The sequence below is a fragment of the Stegodyphus dumicola genome, chromosome 9 (genome assembly GCF_044657685.1).
Source record: "Stegodyphus dumicola isolate Sdum_Otavi_A_Nest chromosome 9, ASM4465768v1".
Lineage (NCBI taxonomy): Eukaryota > Metazoa > Arthropoda > Arachnida > Araneae > Eresidae > Stegodyphus > Stegodyphus dumicola.
This window is the reverse complement of record NC_140776.1, coordinates 179,301,071-179,318,393: the sequence shown is the minus strand read 5'-3', so window position 1 is coordinate 179,318,393 and position 17,323 is coordinate 179,301,071. Positions and strand designations below refer to the sequence as shown.

The 17,323-nt window shown below is 32.1% G+C and overlaps 1 protein-coding gene across 2 annotated transcripts in view; it reads right to left on the bottom strand.

Moving 5' to 3' along the window:
- LOC118202672 (uncharacterized) overlaps window positions 1–17,323 on the bottom strand; it is an 88,597-nt gene that overhangs the window by 15,911 nt on the left and 55,363 nt on the right. For both annotated transcript variants that reach the window (XM_085824397.1, XM_085824398.1), the window contains one exon: window positions 10,387–10,587. In XM_085824397.1, coding sequence (XP_085680523.1) covers window positions 10,387–10,587 — 201 coding nt within the window. The remainder of the gene's footprint in view (window positions 1–10,386; window positions 10,588–17,323) is intronic.

Below are 17,323 nucleotides of genomic sequence, written 5' to 3'. Positions count from 1 at the left end.
TGTCAAATGTAGAGGGTAATGCTCCCGAAAACAAAAGTGACATTAAATTGTTGATAGGTTCTGATATTGCTGGAAAAGTATTCACCTGAAATATTAAATGTTTACAAAGTGGTCCGGTCGTGATGGAAACACGTTCGAGATGGATTTTAATGGGTAAAATTCAGCGAAGGAATCTTCGGGTATAAATGATTCTCATGCATGTGTTTCTTTATTGCTAAACGAAAGATCAGCACAAAACTTGTGAATATCTAGTTCATTCCTAGATGGCATAATATTGATAGATCGGTTAACGAAGATGTGAGTCTTCATATTTTCAGCGATGCCAGCAAGCATGCCTATACTACCTGTATTTTCTTAAGAGTGAAGACCGAAAATAAGGTTTATCTAAATTTTGTGCAAGCACGCACTAGAGTTGCGCCTTTAAAGAGTGCATCCATTCCTCGTTTGGGATTATTATCCTGCTTAATCGGAGCACGCTTGGGACGTATGTTCTTTTCAGATTTGAACATGCGAAATTTAAGAACATTCTTCTGGACTGACTCAACAACCGCTTTGCTGGATCCAGCGAAACGTACGATTGGGAACTTTCGTTTGGAATCGTGTTCAAGAAATCAGAACACTTTCAAAGATAGAAGATTGGCATCACATCCCTTCGGAGCTGAATGCAGCCAATCTCCCATGATATTCAGTTAAACAGTTTTTGCTGTCGAAACGGTGGGAGGGCCCATCATGGCTGTTAGAACCAGAATCGTCAAGGTCAAGAGACACCGATTTTGCCGGACGAAGAGATCATAAATTCAGAAAGGCGTAAATCAGTATTGACAAATCTTAACAAAGATTCTAAACCTGATAATTGGTATTACAGGTACTTTTCATCTATAAAGAAAATTGTACGCATGTTAGGTTCGATTCATAGGTTTTACTTTAAATTACGAAGAATTACAAACGAAACCTCCAAAATTTTGTCAGTTTCGGAAATTGAAAGAGCTGAGATAACTCTTATGTTGCTGATTCAAAGAGATTCATTTAAGGGTGTGAATGATGATAAAATTAAAGACCTCAGACCTATAGTTGATCGTGATGGTTTGATCATAGCTAAACCTCTCCAGGTAGTGAAATTGTTCTACTGAAGATAACAAGAAGAAACGTGCTTTTTGGAACCTGGCGCGTGTCATAAAACTGATACCTGGTCGTGATGGACAATAAGACTTGCTCTCATAAAAACAAAGACTTCTGAGTGTCTAAGACCAGTACAAAGACTGTACAGACTTGAGCTGGATAATCCAGTCCAAAAGGATATGACTGAAAATATTCCCATGACTACCAGCAATGGTAGAACTGTGAAACCAGTGATACATCTGTGAAATGTTTTGTACTTGTTTGAGCACTTTGTAATAATTTGATTTATTTTTTATTTTTCTAGGTTTAGTATTATCTTTTAGCATGTCTAGAAATTATGGAATGCTGCATCTCCAGGTAATTTGTATTGCAATTTAATTAGAACATCTTGGTAGACATAATTTTATATTTCAATATTATATACTGTACTGTTATGCATATTATACTTAACAGATGTGTGAATTTACCTCCCAGTAAATTCAGGTGGGAGGAATATGTAGCAAATAGTTTATCCAATAGATGGCAGTATCTGCCAAGCTCCTTTGTTAATTGTTAATACGTATGCGCAACCTGAGTGTAGGAAAAAGTATGTTATTAGGAGAATGAGCTTTCGTTAAGAATGTTGCTGCGCGTTTTTCGCTGTGTAAATAGAAGTATATTTTTGTAACATAGATATTCTTTACTCTCTAATGCGAAGCACTAGGTTAGTGCACGAATCTGGACTGATTCAGAATCCATTTTCAAACCGTGGATCACCACACTGTATTATATCTCTGTAGCAGATTTAGCATGACCCAGCGTGTACCATGAAGAGGTCTGCTACTCTACATCCCATCCCCTTCATAAAAAAATCTTGGTGATATCATTTTTTTATGAAATAATGAGATAAATATATATATATATATAATGAAATATAATATAATATAAGATAAATATATATATATATAATGAATATAATATATATATAATGAGAAAAAAGTTCCAATATATATATATATAATGTTGTATGAACTTAAATCCATTTAGTGCGAATACAAGTTATTATTACTTGCGCAATTGCTGCAAAGTTAGTTAATAATAATTCATTTCCTAAACAGTATTGATTAATTGATTATATTATCTCCTAAGTTTAATTAAAGTAGAATCCATACTGGTAAGTTATATTTTGAAAGATGTTTTGAAGTAATTTGAAAGCAAAATGTTAATAATGTTTTAACGGGGACTGGAGTTAAATCATCACGAAGAATAATATTTCAATTGTAAAAGGAAAAATTAAAACATGTAATTATTGTCATTGATCGGAAATTAGTTGACTTTTCAAAAGGAACAAACCAACTCCCGTTCAATGAACAATAATTGATAAAAGTACGTAAATATGAAAGTGTTTCGTCTTTACTCGAGTTATAAGTTAATGCCAAACCGGCAATTCTAGTCAGGCCAAATATTTCCGCGAATAGTTGCTACTCAAAGAACTTATTCTCATGAAGCATTTTAGTCAATTCAATTTGTAGTAAAAATCAATTACTGTAGAGAAATCCTGTAAAACTCGAGTAACCGTCCCCGACACTATCATCTTTATGTATTTGAGTACTATATTATTTGTAGAAATTAAACATTGGAAATTGTCATTATGAAATCGAATTCAAAGTAAAGTTGAAATAAACATAGAAGATTATAAAAAAGATAAATAATGCAAACTTTGTAAAAACAAATCAAAGAAAACATAAAAAAATATAGAAAATAATATAAATAAGATCAGTGCATGTACATGAAGATATAAAGGCCAGAAAGGTATTAAGTAACTTACATTCTTTCTAGTGGGGGAGTTGGCAAAGTGTTCTCTTCGTGTCTGACTCAGAAGTGTAGGGTGTCCGAAAATTCTTATAACTCGAGTAAAGACGAAACACTTTCATATTTACGTATTTTTATCAATTATTGTTCATTGAACGGGAGTTGATTTGTTCCCCTTGAAAAGTCAACTAATTTCCGATCAATGACAATAATTACATGTTTTAATTTTTCCTTTTACAATTGAAATATTATTCTTCGTGATGATTTAACTCCAGTCCCCGTTAAAACATTATTAACATTTTGCTTTCAAATTACTTCAAAACATCTTTCAAAATATAACTTACCAGTATGGATTCTACTTTAATTAAACTTAGGAGATAATATAATCAATTAATCAATACTGTTTAGGAAATAAATTATATATATATATATATATATATATATATATATATAACATTTATGGAACAATTAATCAAATTAGATTTACAATAAAGAAAAATAAGCTCTTTCTGCATAAATACACAAAAAAGTACTTAACAATTATTCAAAATGTTCGATAGCCAAACTCAACAGCTAGAACCCGAGCCACTAATTAAAATCATCCCTTCCTGCAATCTCCTCACAAAATTCCAAGAATCACATTTCGTATAAAGCCACCTTTTTTTTTCACAGCACCGGATAGCTCGACTTCATTCAAAGAAAAGCAGAAGTCCATACAAATGTTGAGATAAGACCTTTATAAAAAAATTAAAAATAGAATAAATAGTTTAGTGCAGCGGTTCTCAACCTTTTGACTAACACATCATCTAAACAACAATTGAAACCCTTTAGTATCACCACTACAAAGAACAAAACTCAGATTACATAAATTTACGAGTGTTAGAGGAAAAAACTCAATTAGGATGTTGGGGGGTTTCAATTTTTGACTTTGCTTCTTTGTTTACCACCTATTTTCTTTTGCGTACCATCGGTTGAGAACCCCTGGTTTGGAGTACAGCCAACGACATAACATAGGAATTTGTTTTGAAACAAACTTTTTTGTATTATTGAAGGAAAAAAAATATGAAATCTCTTTTACTAGTACTAGGAAATCATGGTTGTACTCCAACTGCGCTGATGAAAATCCCCCCCCTCGTCCTGCTATAGTCCAACTGCGCCGATCAAAATTTCTTTCCCCCGTTGCCTACAGGGTAACAATTTGATTTTTCGAAGCCAACTGTAGCCAAGAGGAAAATAAAAATAAAGAAATATATATTTTATAAATGAATAGTGGATTTGTTGCCAATCTAGAGAAACTAAGCTTCGGCAACAACAAAGATAACGCCTTCTTTTATTATTATTGTGAATTAAGTCATGCTTAATCCTTTCTGGAATTTATTCCAGGAAATAAGTGTTTAATATTTACTTCGTAATTTTTAATACAGATATTTTGAGTTTTTATGTATATTTGCCTTGCCGTGAAGTAAGAACTGAATTAATTGATGAGAAACACTGAGATGTCTGTGAAAAATCGTTTCTTTTTTGTTTTTTTAATTTCTTTTATACATCGCTTTAGATTTACTTTTGTTAATTGCTCTGTAACACAAAAGAAATCTTCAGAGGACTTGCAGAAGGTTTCGTAATACTCTTGCAGGCAATAAATTCATCTTTGTAACAACATGTGGGGCTACAAGGCATTTTTCATGAGCACAACTATTAGCTCTGACCTTTTTCACCCCTACAACCGGAAGTCAGTGTATATTCCTTAAATAGCTAAATTTTGAATCAGTTCCGAACGATTCTTTGACTATCTTGGTGAAATATATATATTTTTCTTTTATAAATTCAACTTTGAATTAAACTTGGTGTTATTTAAGCATATTTACCTATGATGGAGTTTATTCGCAGTCAGAGAGGAAAAATTCTCGTTCTTGTTTCAGGACATAAATTTTATAAGGACTGTGGAAAAGCAGAGTACCAAAAATGGCGTTGTACAAGTAAAAAATGCAAAGCAACACTTTATCTTGATATGACAAATAACGTGTTATCAAAATCTTATCTGTGTCACAATCATTAGCGTTGCAAGACTATTTCTAGACAAGTTGTTTCAAACGGTGTTAAACAGAAAGCAGCGGAAGATACATCTGAAAAACCTCAGAAATTAATCAGGAAAGAACTGACTATTGTTGCAGCTCATCATTCAGATATCGTTAGCAGCCATGATGTTGTTCACTGTATTCGGAGAAATATGTACCGACAGAGAAGGAAAGTCCTACCTCCACTTCCAAAATGTATTTCTGATGTGCATTCTGCATTAAATGTAATGCAAGTGATATCTTATCGACATGAAAATCTTCTTCAGATTAATGACGATAGAAATAATATAGTTTGTTTTTCAAGAGATTCAAATTTAAGGATGTTATGTGACAAAATAAAGTTTTTTGTTGATGGCACTTTCACATTTTGCCCAAAATTTTTCTTTCAGATGTTTACGTTTTATACAGTGGAAAATGGACATTATATCCCACTTGTATTTTTTTTTACTACCAGGAAAGTATACGGCAATATACGAAACTATGCTTCAAAAACTGAAAGAACTTGCATTTGAATTTTCAGCCAGAAATTGTGGTGGCAGATTTTGAATATGCAATCCATGAAGCTGTGAGAAAAATGTGACCTGAATGTTCTATTACAGGATGTAGATTCCACTTGACTCAAGCTTGGTGGCGAAAACTTCACCAGTGCGGATTGCAGCAACAGTATAGGAATGTTAATTCAGAAATTGGCAGATGGCTTCGACTGGTATTTGGATTACCCTTTTTGGATGCTACTGAAGTTTCGGAAAGCTTCGTTGAAGATCTGATGTCAGAGCAACCACGGGATGCAAACATCACATGCTTTACTTATTACATAATCGAGAACTACCTAGATGAGGATGTAAAATTTCCACCGATGCTTTGGGCTTGCGCTGATATTTCATCGGAAAGAACACTATTGCATGTGAAGCATTTCATTCAAAATTCAGAGCGAATTTTTATCATTCCCATCCTAATATATTTGTCTTCATAGATGTAATTCGTCAAATTCAGATACGCTGCAATAAATGGTGTGAAGCAGCATAAAAAAATAACAAACTGGAATTACGCAAACAAGGAAGGAAAGAATCGAGGATTTACTTAACAAGCGCAGGTATGGAATGATTTTACGATTAGAATTCCTAAGACGTGTTTCATGTTACCCAAAAATTGTAAGTTAATTATTGCAATCCATTGTATTCAAACAAATTAATGTGAAATATCATAATAAATGTAATAATTTTAAATTACAAAAATATTGAGAAAAATATTTAAAAAAGCATTATGTACCCTACACGGAGCACGCATTCCTTGGAACTGAAATATGGACATAGTGGCACAGACAAATATTTTTTGAAAAGAATGGAGTAATGCATAAATGAAAGAAATTAAATAAAAACTATCAAAGAAAATATATAAGAATTATTACATCAAACACTCTCTTGACCGCAAGTGATAGAATTTTGTTTTTTCGTTTATCTTTCAGCAAAGCTTATACAATTAAATAATTACTTTCATTCGCGTAAAATTACAAACAAATGTAAATTATTATAGAAAACGCATAAAGTTAAACACTACAGTGTGAAAGGAAAATTCTGGAATAAAAATGTTAAGAAAATTAGATGAGAAATAATCCATAATTTATTGATATCCATATAAACTCTATGCTTTTGGAAAAAGTTACACATAATTTGCACTGAGGTATCAATCACCGAAACCAAGTTAATTTCTTTCCTTACTTTTTCTTATAAGAGGGATTTGTAAAAAGATACGCTAAGGTGAAAAATTTTGCAATATTTTTAAAGAATAAATTTTAAAAGTATTTTTACTTCATGAACTGAAATTTTTACTATACATTTTTGCATAGTAAATAAGTACAAAAAAAAAGGAAAGAGCTAGGGGATCACTGGGACTAGAAACTCGGGTCGAACTACCAATGTTTAGTGACTTTTCCGCTTGATCATAAGACCTTTTGAAATTAGGCTGAACAATATATTAAAGAAAATAGAAGATAGAGCACACGTAAGACCAAAAGTGGGCTGAATTAGAGATTTACATGTTTGCCATTATGAAATATTAGGAATGTAGCATAAAAGCATGAGTGAAGAAGGCAATGGCAATCTAAATCATTGTAATCTAAATGTATATCATTATCAGTATCTGCTATTAATTTCAATACTGCTGAAAAAATTATAGATGAATTATATTATAAATCACATGAACTCGTTGCATTATAAATTACAACAGTTAGAAATATTATTAGCGTGATTTAGCGACCGACCATCTTTGTTAACAAATATTTTCAAATATTTAATTTTACAAATAATTCAGCTTGAAACTAGGTTAGAAAATAAGCTGCATGCTGAAGATTTAACTTTACCAAGGTGTTGGAAATATCTTCTGTTAACTAGAGTTATGATGCAAGAATTTGTAAAAATTATCATTTAAATATAAATTGTCATAAACACAATACAAATTATATACATTTTACATACATGAAAACTTGAGTACAGTGCAACAATATGTGAAAAAGGAATGGATTAAAAGGGAGACTGAAAATCCCAGGATATGAATATAAGGGAGTTTAAATTTTTTTTTTTTTTTTTTTTTGTTAATTATAAAAATTCTGATGACGCTCATACTTATCAATTTATTAATTAAATGTGTATTAGAAATTAAATGTATGCGAAAGTACATCAGGTGGAAAACAGAATAAATATTTAAACGTTTCTAGTATTAAAATATGGAATTTGTAACAAAGTTAAATAACCTTAAAATAACGTCAGTTATTAAAAATGGAAAGCTTAATACGGGAATATATTACAATAATATTAGTGTGAATTTAGAACGACTTAAGAAGTCCACTTTTTAGATTTAATAAAGGTAATTTTTATAATTAAATTAGAACTGTTTACATAAAATGGTAAAAAACCATTCTGCTATCTAAGAAGATTTGTTAATATTTATCTCGACAAGAAACTTATTTAAGGTGAGCTACAAATCCGATATTTGATACGTTGATTATGTATCAGTTTTGTGTATATCATTAATCTATCAATTTTACTATTCAAAACTGATATATATATCAGCGACTAAAATCTACAATTTGGAAAATTTTTAATTCTTACAGAGAATAAAAAAGGTCTGGCTCATCATTCCTTTAAGCATCATAAAACTTTAAAATGAGTGTAAAAGAAATTTATTTTTTAGCACACGCCAGACTTTAAATTAATATTTGTTTTACATGCACAATTTTTACAATATTGATAAACGAAAATAAAGGCTTGCAGTCTCAATAGAATGTTCCATTAATGGCGATAAACGACTTTTTGTAGCACCCAATCTTCTTGGAAAGAAATGGGGGACAGGAAACGTCGCGCAGTTCGTGGATTAAAAAAGAGGGGGCCGGGAATTTTCGATCAAATTTGGAGCAGTTCGTACCCTACCGAAATCATGTCTCACAGCTGAAGATCATTATTGCCTTGTGTAGTGATTGATGTTATCAATGATTGAAAAGGGAAGTTAAAAGTAAACCTATTTTCATATATTTATAATTGAATTTAACTGTTTGAATAGTTAGCCAAGTTGGGAACATTGGGCAACACAGAGTTAAAGATCAATACTGGGAGTCTAAGAAAAAAAAAAAAAAAAAGCGTTAAACATATTTATTTCCACATCATATCTTTGCTAGAAAGATCACCAAGCTAATGTATCACATAAAACTTGATAATTTTTTGAACTATTGTATTTTAAATGATTCTTTAATAACTATGGTTTTAAACATCAGTGTTTTTTAAAGCATATGTTTCAAGCGTGCCGCGCAGAGAAATGTCAGGGTTTGTTTCGCTCGACTTCAAAAACTTTGGAAACTAGAACTGTGAAGAGTTAATTAAATATATGAGGAAACAAAATTCGAATTTTGTAACTACAACCTATGTTTGAATTTTTATATTTGGCAGAGCAATAGGTCGCTTGTGTGACTATTGTTTGAAGTTGTTCAAGCTAATACAAATCCTGCAAAAATTTCTTTTATTAGACAATACAGAGTATACGAGGGCCATCCAGTAAGTAGATTACGTTTCCGTCTGTGTCCGCTAGGGGCGGGGCTAGCGCGGCCATCTTGGGGTCAGAGCGTTGCGCAGCTCAGTCTGCATCTAGCCGTGCTAGTGAGAGGTTCGTGCTGTGCTCCGTTCAGATACTGTGACGGTTTGAAATGTCTGCGTTAATTGAAAATCCCGCGAGCTGCGAGGTGCGCTCAGTAATAAGGTTTCTGACTGCAAAAAACTGTAAACCGATAGAAATCTATCGGCAGCTTCGTGAAGTGTATGGGGACAACATTATCACTGAAGGTGGAGTGCGTCAGTGGGTCATAAGATTTCAAAATGGCCGAACCAATGTTCACGACGAAGATCGAAGTGGGAGACCCAGCATAGTGACCGCCGAACTTCTCGAAAAAGTCGATGCTAAAGTCCGTGAAAATCGAAATTTCACAATAACGGAACTTTCTTTGAGTTTTCCACAAATTTCGCGAAGTTTGTTGCACGAAATCATCAGCGAAAAGCTTGGTTACCACAAGTTTTGTGCAAGATGGATTCCAAAAATCTTGACAGAGGACCACAAAAATCAGCGAATGGCTGCAGCGTTGAACTTTTTGGACGCTTACCATAAGGATGGTGACTCTTTACTCGATCGCATCGTTACTGGTGACGAAACATGGGTGAAACATGTGAACTGTGAAACGAAATTGCAATCAATGCGTTTTGATGACGACGCACAGCTGCAAGAAGAGGTAACGAAGTGGTTGAAGGCGCAGGCGGCCGAATTTTTCGACGAAGGAATTTCCAAGCTCGTACATCGCTACGATAAATGCCTTAATTTGTATGGTGACTATGTAGAAAAGTAGTATTTGAGTGTGGCTTTCATCTGTATATAATAAAATTTGTTTCCTATACTTTGTTTATTTTTTTATTCCAAAACGTAATCTACTTTCTGGATAGCCCTCGTATTTTAGAAATTTAGGTGTTTCAGTGTTGCCAGCAAAGTGTGCAAATTTTTAAAGCAGGGAAATTAAACGGAATAAAATAATTTTGCAGTTCATAAATCCTTGCGAGAACAAAGTACAAAATCAACAGTTTACGGGTAATTTCAGACTTTCGTAACGATTTTGTGAACTGCGGAAAATTTGAAAAGGAATACCAGTCATATGCGTATAGATATTTTATTAAATTATGTGATGTTATGAGGTTTAAGTTATGTTTCTCTGTAACTAGTCATTAAGCCAAAGGTTAAAATAAATTCTTGAACTCAAATGGTTTTATACATGCCAAGGAAAAATAACTATAAATTTGAAATGAAGAAACAGCAAGAAAAGCAGAAATCTAAGAATTAAACTCAACAAGTTCGTACAGATGAAAATCCTTACTTTTGTTTCCTTTCGATGACGATTCTAAATTGTCCGATTTTTCTGTCACTGTAATTAGCATGCCATCATTACCTGTGACATCTTGGATCGGGCGAATTTCTTCATATACTACAACTTCGGGAGGACTGTCTTTCTCAGGTAAATGAAAAGTACTGGAATCTTTAATACCATCCAACGTATCAGTGAATCCTTCATTACCATCTGGCAAAAAATAATTTTTAATTAACGATTCAAAGTGAAAACAATCAGAGATTGAAATTACACAACCGCTTTCCAATTCTATAAGATTTCTGCAAACATGTCGGAGAGGACTGCGGTTCAGTGGTTGAGGAAGCTTGAAGTACATCACTATTTCTGTAAATATTTGTGTATATTCGGACAAAAAAATAGTTTCTTTTTTTTATTAATTACTTCTTACTTTATAAAACTAATTAAACATGTTTATCCTAAAAGATTTTACAATAACTAATTATAAAATGGTTTTTATTATCAATAACAGTAAAAGTTTAATTTCCAGAAAAGGTAAATACAGTATTTCAGATTCAATTTGCTTCTTAACTACCCAACGAAATTTCCAAATTTCCTAAAAAATGTGTTACTTGCATAAAAATATTTAAAATTTCGTGAAGAGATTTGATTTTGTTTTTATTCTTTTTTTCCGATGTGATAAGATTTCTTTCAGGGTAATTAAGGCAAATGTTTGAAACATGAATTACAATACTATACGGTGTATTCACATAACTGTTGCACAGTACTGAGTACTGGGTATACTGTTATTGTCTGCAAAGCTTATGTTCAAAATCAAACATGAAACAGGAATAAATTCGCATAGGAAGTTATTTTGGAGGTCAAGTAATCTTATTTTATCATTATTATGGACATTTTGATTAAATATGGTATATTTTTACCGATTTTCTTCGCATTTATTTGGTTGTTTCTATTATTTGATCTATTAAAGAAAATAAAAGAACCTTTCCTATTTGCTGCCTTCACAAAAATTTCTGTTTTATGATTTATGCTTTGTTATATGAATATGTACACTGCGGGAAAAAAAAAAAAAAAAAAAAAAAAAAAAGAGGGGGGCTGGTATTTTATATCTCCCGTTCTACTGGGCGATTGACGAAATTCAACTTGCGTCTTTCATGTCTCGAAAGCGCGACTTAAACTATGTATTAGATTTATATATAGCATTCTTCTAATATAGGCATTTTGACACAAAATCGGACTTTTTCTGAATAACATACCAGTTTTTTTTCAATATAATTTCTTCATTTGCATCTGCTGGTATTTACGACTGCGGTTCTATGTCTTTACTTAAAGGATTGCCATTCACAATAAAAACATAAATTTTGTGGCAATGGTCTTTTTGAAATACATTATATAACAATTACCCGATTTTCTGCATATCAAATAACACTTTTAACCGACGTCTGTATTAATTTGTGAAGAGTTACGCACTGTCTTTGGTTTTAGGTTCGTTGTACACGACTGAAAATTTAATTCAACTCATATCTATATTCATATGAATTAAGAGTTGTGCAATGATAACCTAGGATAGGTGTCTTCGTCATAATTCTTCTACGTTAACTAAGAGCTCATATAAATACTCCAATAGTAGTTACGAGAAATTATAATCGAGAAGACATTCTGCTTTCTCTTCAAGTTGTTACTGTACAGGTGTCTCAAGTCTTAAAAACTGATTCCACAATCTGTTTACAATAAAAGTCTCCATTTAAGTCATCACGTAGCATTTCCAAACTTTAGAGTGTCTTGAGCAGGCTTCTGACACTTTATTGTCCCCCCCCCCACCGCCACACACACATTCATCGTTGTGCTGCCCAGCCGTTATAGAGGCTAGCGACCTAGACTGCAGTTGCAATGGGCCCGGCCTCGAATCCGGGAGGCATATAAGCAAAATGTACACTGCTAGAACAACGGCTTGAATTTGGCCAATGACAGTCCATATGAGGGTCACCATTAACTCCGCCCACATGAGTGATGTCACATTTCTGACATTTGTTTACATTCCGCTCATCGAAGTTACGCAGTGTGTTCTTTGAATGTACATTTGGTTTTTCGTAATGAAAGTGTTTATATATATGCGTATATATCTGTATATAATGATTTAATGTTTGTTTTGGAATATTAAGGATTACTCTACTGTTCCAATAGAAAATTAGATCTTGTCAGATGGAAGTTATTGATAGCTGGAAGATGCATGTAAAGTGTGGTTTACAAATTATTCTGCATATTGATAATCAGAAACTTTTAAGTGATAATGACTTAAATCATCTGATATATAAAATGTACCTGCGTGAATTAAACCAAGTAAAGTTAATGTTAAGTTAGTGAAACCAAATGCTAATTTGTGTCAGTAATTAATGTAGTAAATATTTTGAATCAAAATGCCACCAACTACCATTGCAATGAATTAACATAGTGTGTGTCAAGAAATCCTTAAAATACACTTTATATATATCTATCCGAATATTTACAGCATTATTAACTGTGATTTGATTTCTTTACTGGATTCAGTATGCTTTCTTAGAAATAAACTTCATTTTATTATTAGAACGTAAAGAGTATAAAGATGAAAAAGTGGGTTCACTCTAATGAAGATACTGAAGTGTAATTTAGCTGTGAAACTACTGAAGTTAAATGAAGAACACGTTATTTAATAAGAACTGAATATATTTAATATATGCTACCAGCTCTGATATTTCAAGACTACTGTATATGCTTATCTGTGAAGATTAAATCACTATTAACTGACGGGGTTCTGGTTCTGGTAAAGCATATACCATATTTGGAATTTTCATTGCTCAGTATGCATTCTTAGAAAGAAAGTTCATTGTTTTGCTGAAATGCAAAGAAAATAATACTGAATAACTGTAAGTGCTTAGTGTAATAGACCTACTGAAATCTAAGCTGCAAATGCTAAATAATGCTGAACATAGAAAGAATTGAATTTAGTAACATATGTTACCAGTTATGATATTTCAAGACTATCGAAAATGCTTAACAATGAGGTATAATGCTGAATCACACCTGTTCTAAGGTGTAATGCTGAATTGAATCCAATAAGTATACTTTTATTTCCAGGAAAAACACCTTCAAGGGAATTGCTTGAATGTGTGTTTATAGTTCTTTACATCTAGTTAAATACAGTAAAACTTACATAAGCCAAAACTGAATGGATTAAAAAAATTTAGCTTAAAGTAACATTTCAAATTTTACATTTTGACATAAGACTGATTACTTGCAGTTCCACTGATGATTGGACTCGATAAAATATGTCTTGTACCGACATTTTTTTTTTTTTTTTTTTTTTTTTTTTTTTTTTTTTTTGAGAAAAAGCATTTAATATTGATTTTCTTACATTAATATGTATTTTTGACTGTGAAGTTTGTGCATTTAAAAAATCTGATGAGATGCAGATTATTATATTTTCATTTATTTCCAAATTCATTAAAATTATTTTTTTACAATTTACTGCTTGATTTTATACATTATATATATGAGTAATAAATAATTATTCTAAATATGCTATGCAACTTATATTGTGATCTTTGTATTGAAACAACTAATTTATATATATATATAAGATATGTATGAGTCAGGAATCAACTCATGGCAATTGAAATTGAATTGTTAGTAAGAAATTAATGATAATAAGATGCATTGCTGATGTATGGCAGTACGTAAAATTAATCAAAACACTATAAGATTAAACTGTAAAGTTAAAAGGTACTATTCTATTTTCGGGACCAGATTCAGAAATGTATGTATGTATCCATGTACATGTGTGTATATACACACGTGCATAGGCCCATTAGTGGCAGAGTGTCAAAATCTTTGAACACTGAGTTCGAATCCAGGCAAATTGTCTGGCTTAATAGGCGTTTTCGTGTTTTTCCTCATTTGTAATGTGTATACCAGCCAGTTTCCTTTAGAAAGTCCTCCACAAAGGCATCACTTTCCACAGGCAGATAGCCCTAGTGTGCTTTGCCATACTAAACTAAAATGAAACCAAACTTTGAGCAATCTAAGTAACTGTATAGGTACATATTCAGGAATATTATATTAAACCTAGGCTAATCTTTGTATGATTTAATTAACTTCTAATTAAGTTCAATACTAAAGCACAAGAATTTTCTTTTATTAATTAAAGTGTGTGCATTTTTCTGATGGGCCCTTTATAAATATAGAAGAATTTTAGTTTAATAGCACCAATGGCCAGACAACCAGCACCCGAGTGGTAAAGTCGCTGAATTTCTGGCTAGCAATTCAGTCCAGGTTTCAAACCCTGCCAAATACGCTGGCTGCATGGGCGCTTAGCTGCATAGGCTGGCTGCATGGTTTTCCTCAGGTGTAATGTGTATAAGAGCAGTTTCCCTTTGAAAGTCCTCCACGAAAGCATCCCTCCTTTTAAGCAGATAGCACGCGAGTGCTTTGCATAATTAAATAAACCAAACCAAACCAAGGACCCAAAATGTTTTTAGTAGAAAGATATATGATAAAAAATTTAGTTTTCATTCATGTCAGTATAAAATAGGATACTTATGTATTATCTCACCGATCGTTTGTGGAAATTTGGGCTATGGTAACCAAGCGCCAATTATTTCTATGGAATTACTAAAGGGCACAGTCATCCATAATTGGCACTAAATCATGCTACTTGCCGGTCAAAGGGATAATGCGCAAGAACCTAAACAGTATTAAAATTTATGCAGTGCATTTATGTGGATGGCAATGGCCTCATATTTAGCACACATTTCTAATTAGCATCTATGTTCTCCAAAGCCTTTTATTATTTGAACAAAGAATCTTTTGTGAAACTTGTGACTATCATACATTTTTCTAGTGGATTTGAAATTGTGTAACTTCGTATTCCCTTAAGTCAGGAATGAATATTCCATAATATGTGAAGAAAACATATATTTATTTTCTCATATGTCTAACATTTTTCAGTATTATACTTAAATATAAAACTTCATGCTATATTTAAAATTCATGTACATACGTAAAAAGCAAATTTAAAGTTAAAATAATTTAAAAAAAAGTGCAAACATATAGAAGATTTAATTTTCGAACTAATGTACAATATCATTTAAATTCAGATAGCATAAGTAAATCAAGTGCAAAACCAAACCATGAAAATAAATTCACCAATTTAGCAAATTAAAATTAATCTAAAAATTTTTTAAAAAATGCATAAGTAAGTTTTAAAAAATGAGCAGGCAGGAGACAGACTTATTAAGGGGAAGTTGCCTCCAAACCTAACTCCACAATCATTCAATTCGTCATTCATGCAGGCAAGGGTAAAAGTCAAAAACAAAAGTAAATACATACTGAAGAATGTCCAAAGCCTGATCTTTACATTAAAAAAATAACATCGCAGGGAACTAAATTTGAGATTCGCATTACATGCATGGCATTCAAATTTATATAATTTTAATTTCAGATTCAACATTATTCATTTCCTAGATCAAATCTTAATGGAGACCATTATGTTATGTCCTACACTTAGAAAATACTTCCTTCCCTGCAAAAAAAGGTGCCGACCAGCGGCGTGAACACTGGCAGTTCGGTCTGAGGTTCGAATCCAGCGAACAGGCTGGCTGCATGGACGTTTTCATGGTTTTCCTCATGCGTAACGTGTATACAAACAAGTTTCCCTTAGAAAGTCCTCCACAAAGGCATCCCTCTCCTTAGGCAGATAGCCCTCGAGGCGTCGCCATAATCACATAAACCAAACCCTGCGAAAAAGTTAGGAACAGATTATCATTTTAATATGGCAAATTTCTTCTTTGTGATCACCTCTGAAACTGACACTTCTCCTCAATATACAAAAAATTCTGGTACTGAGCATCTTTTCTTTGAGATGACAAGCTCTACACAAAATTAAAACCATATAGAACTGCTGGTGGTGATTTTAGAGAGGGTTCGCTCTATTTATTAAAGGTAAGAAATTTATTTAACTATTTCTAAAAATGCAAATTAACCAACAAAATCTGGTATTAAGTACTTCGTTTCTGTAAGCATAATTAATAAAACTTTCGAGTTTGATTTAGTGTGTATGATGACAATTTTTATTTGATTACTGAAAGCATGCAAGGGTCTATGTGGGAGGGATGTCTTTGTGGAGGATTTTCTAAGGAAAAAAAAAACAGTCATATCCATGTTTACACATGTGGAAAACAAGGTAAGTGTTCATGCAGCCAGCCTATCCACCTGGAAGCAAACTCAGATTGAACTATCAGAGTTCCAGTCAGCCGCTTTTGGGCTGTGCGTGGAGGGCCATAAAGGAGAATAATTACATGCACTGAAAACTGAATTCTAAACTAAATGTATAAGGAAAGCAATGGAAATTCATTTATCAATACTAGTTCTTATTAAATTAAAATACTGCATAAAATAAATTTATAAAGCTATTGAATGAAAATTTCCATTAACATATTTAAGACGTGTGTAAGAAGTAATAGATTAATTATTTCTAATATTATTAAGTAATTTTTTAAAGGAATTAAAAAATAAAAACAAACAAAAGCTTCTTTAGAGAAATTATTCTACTATTAAAAATGTTGCTGGAATTCACATCCCACCTTATACAAAATTAAATAAATGTATTTTTAAGGGATAAATCAAGTTGTGAAGAAATATTAAATATGAATACATTCATCTTAATTATTTAAAAAAACTGAATGTGAAGATGTGAAAAATTAAGAGAAAAAAGCTTTCTAGATTATTCGCTAGAAATCTGACATCCTGAAAAATGAATACATGCATACGCACACTCACTCATATTTATATGCACACACACACATATAATGAAACATATAATTCACATATGATTATATATTGAAAATATATGTATGTGTGTGTATACACATGCACGTATATATATACACACACACGCATATAGAAAAAAATGTTG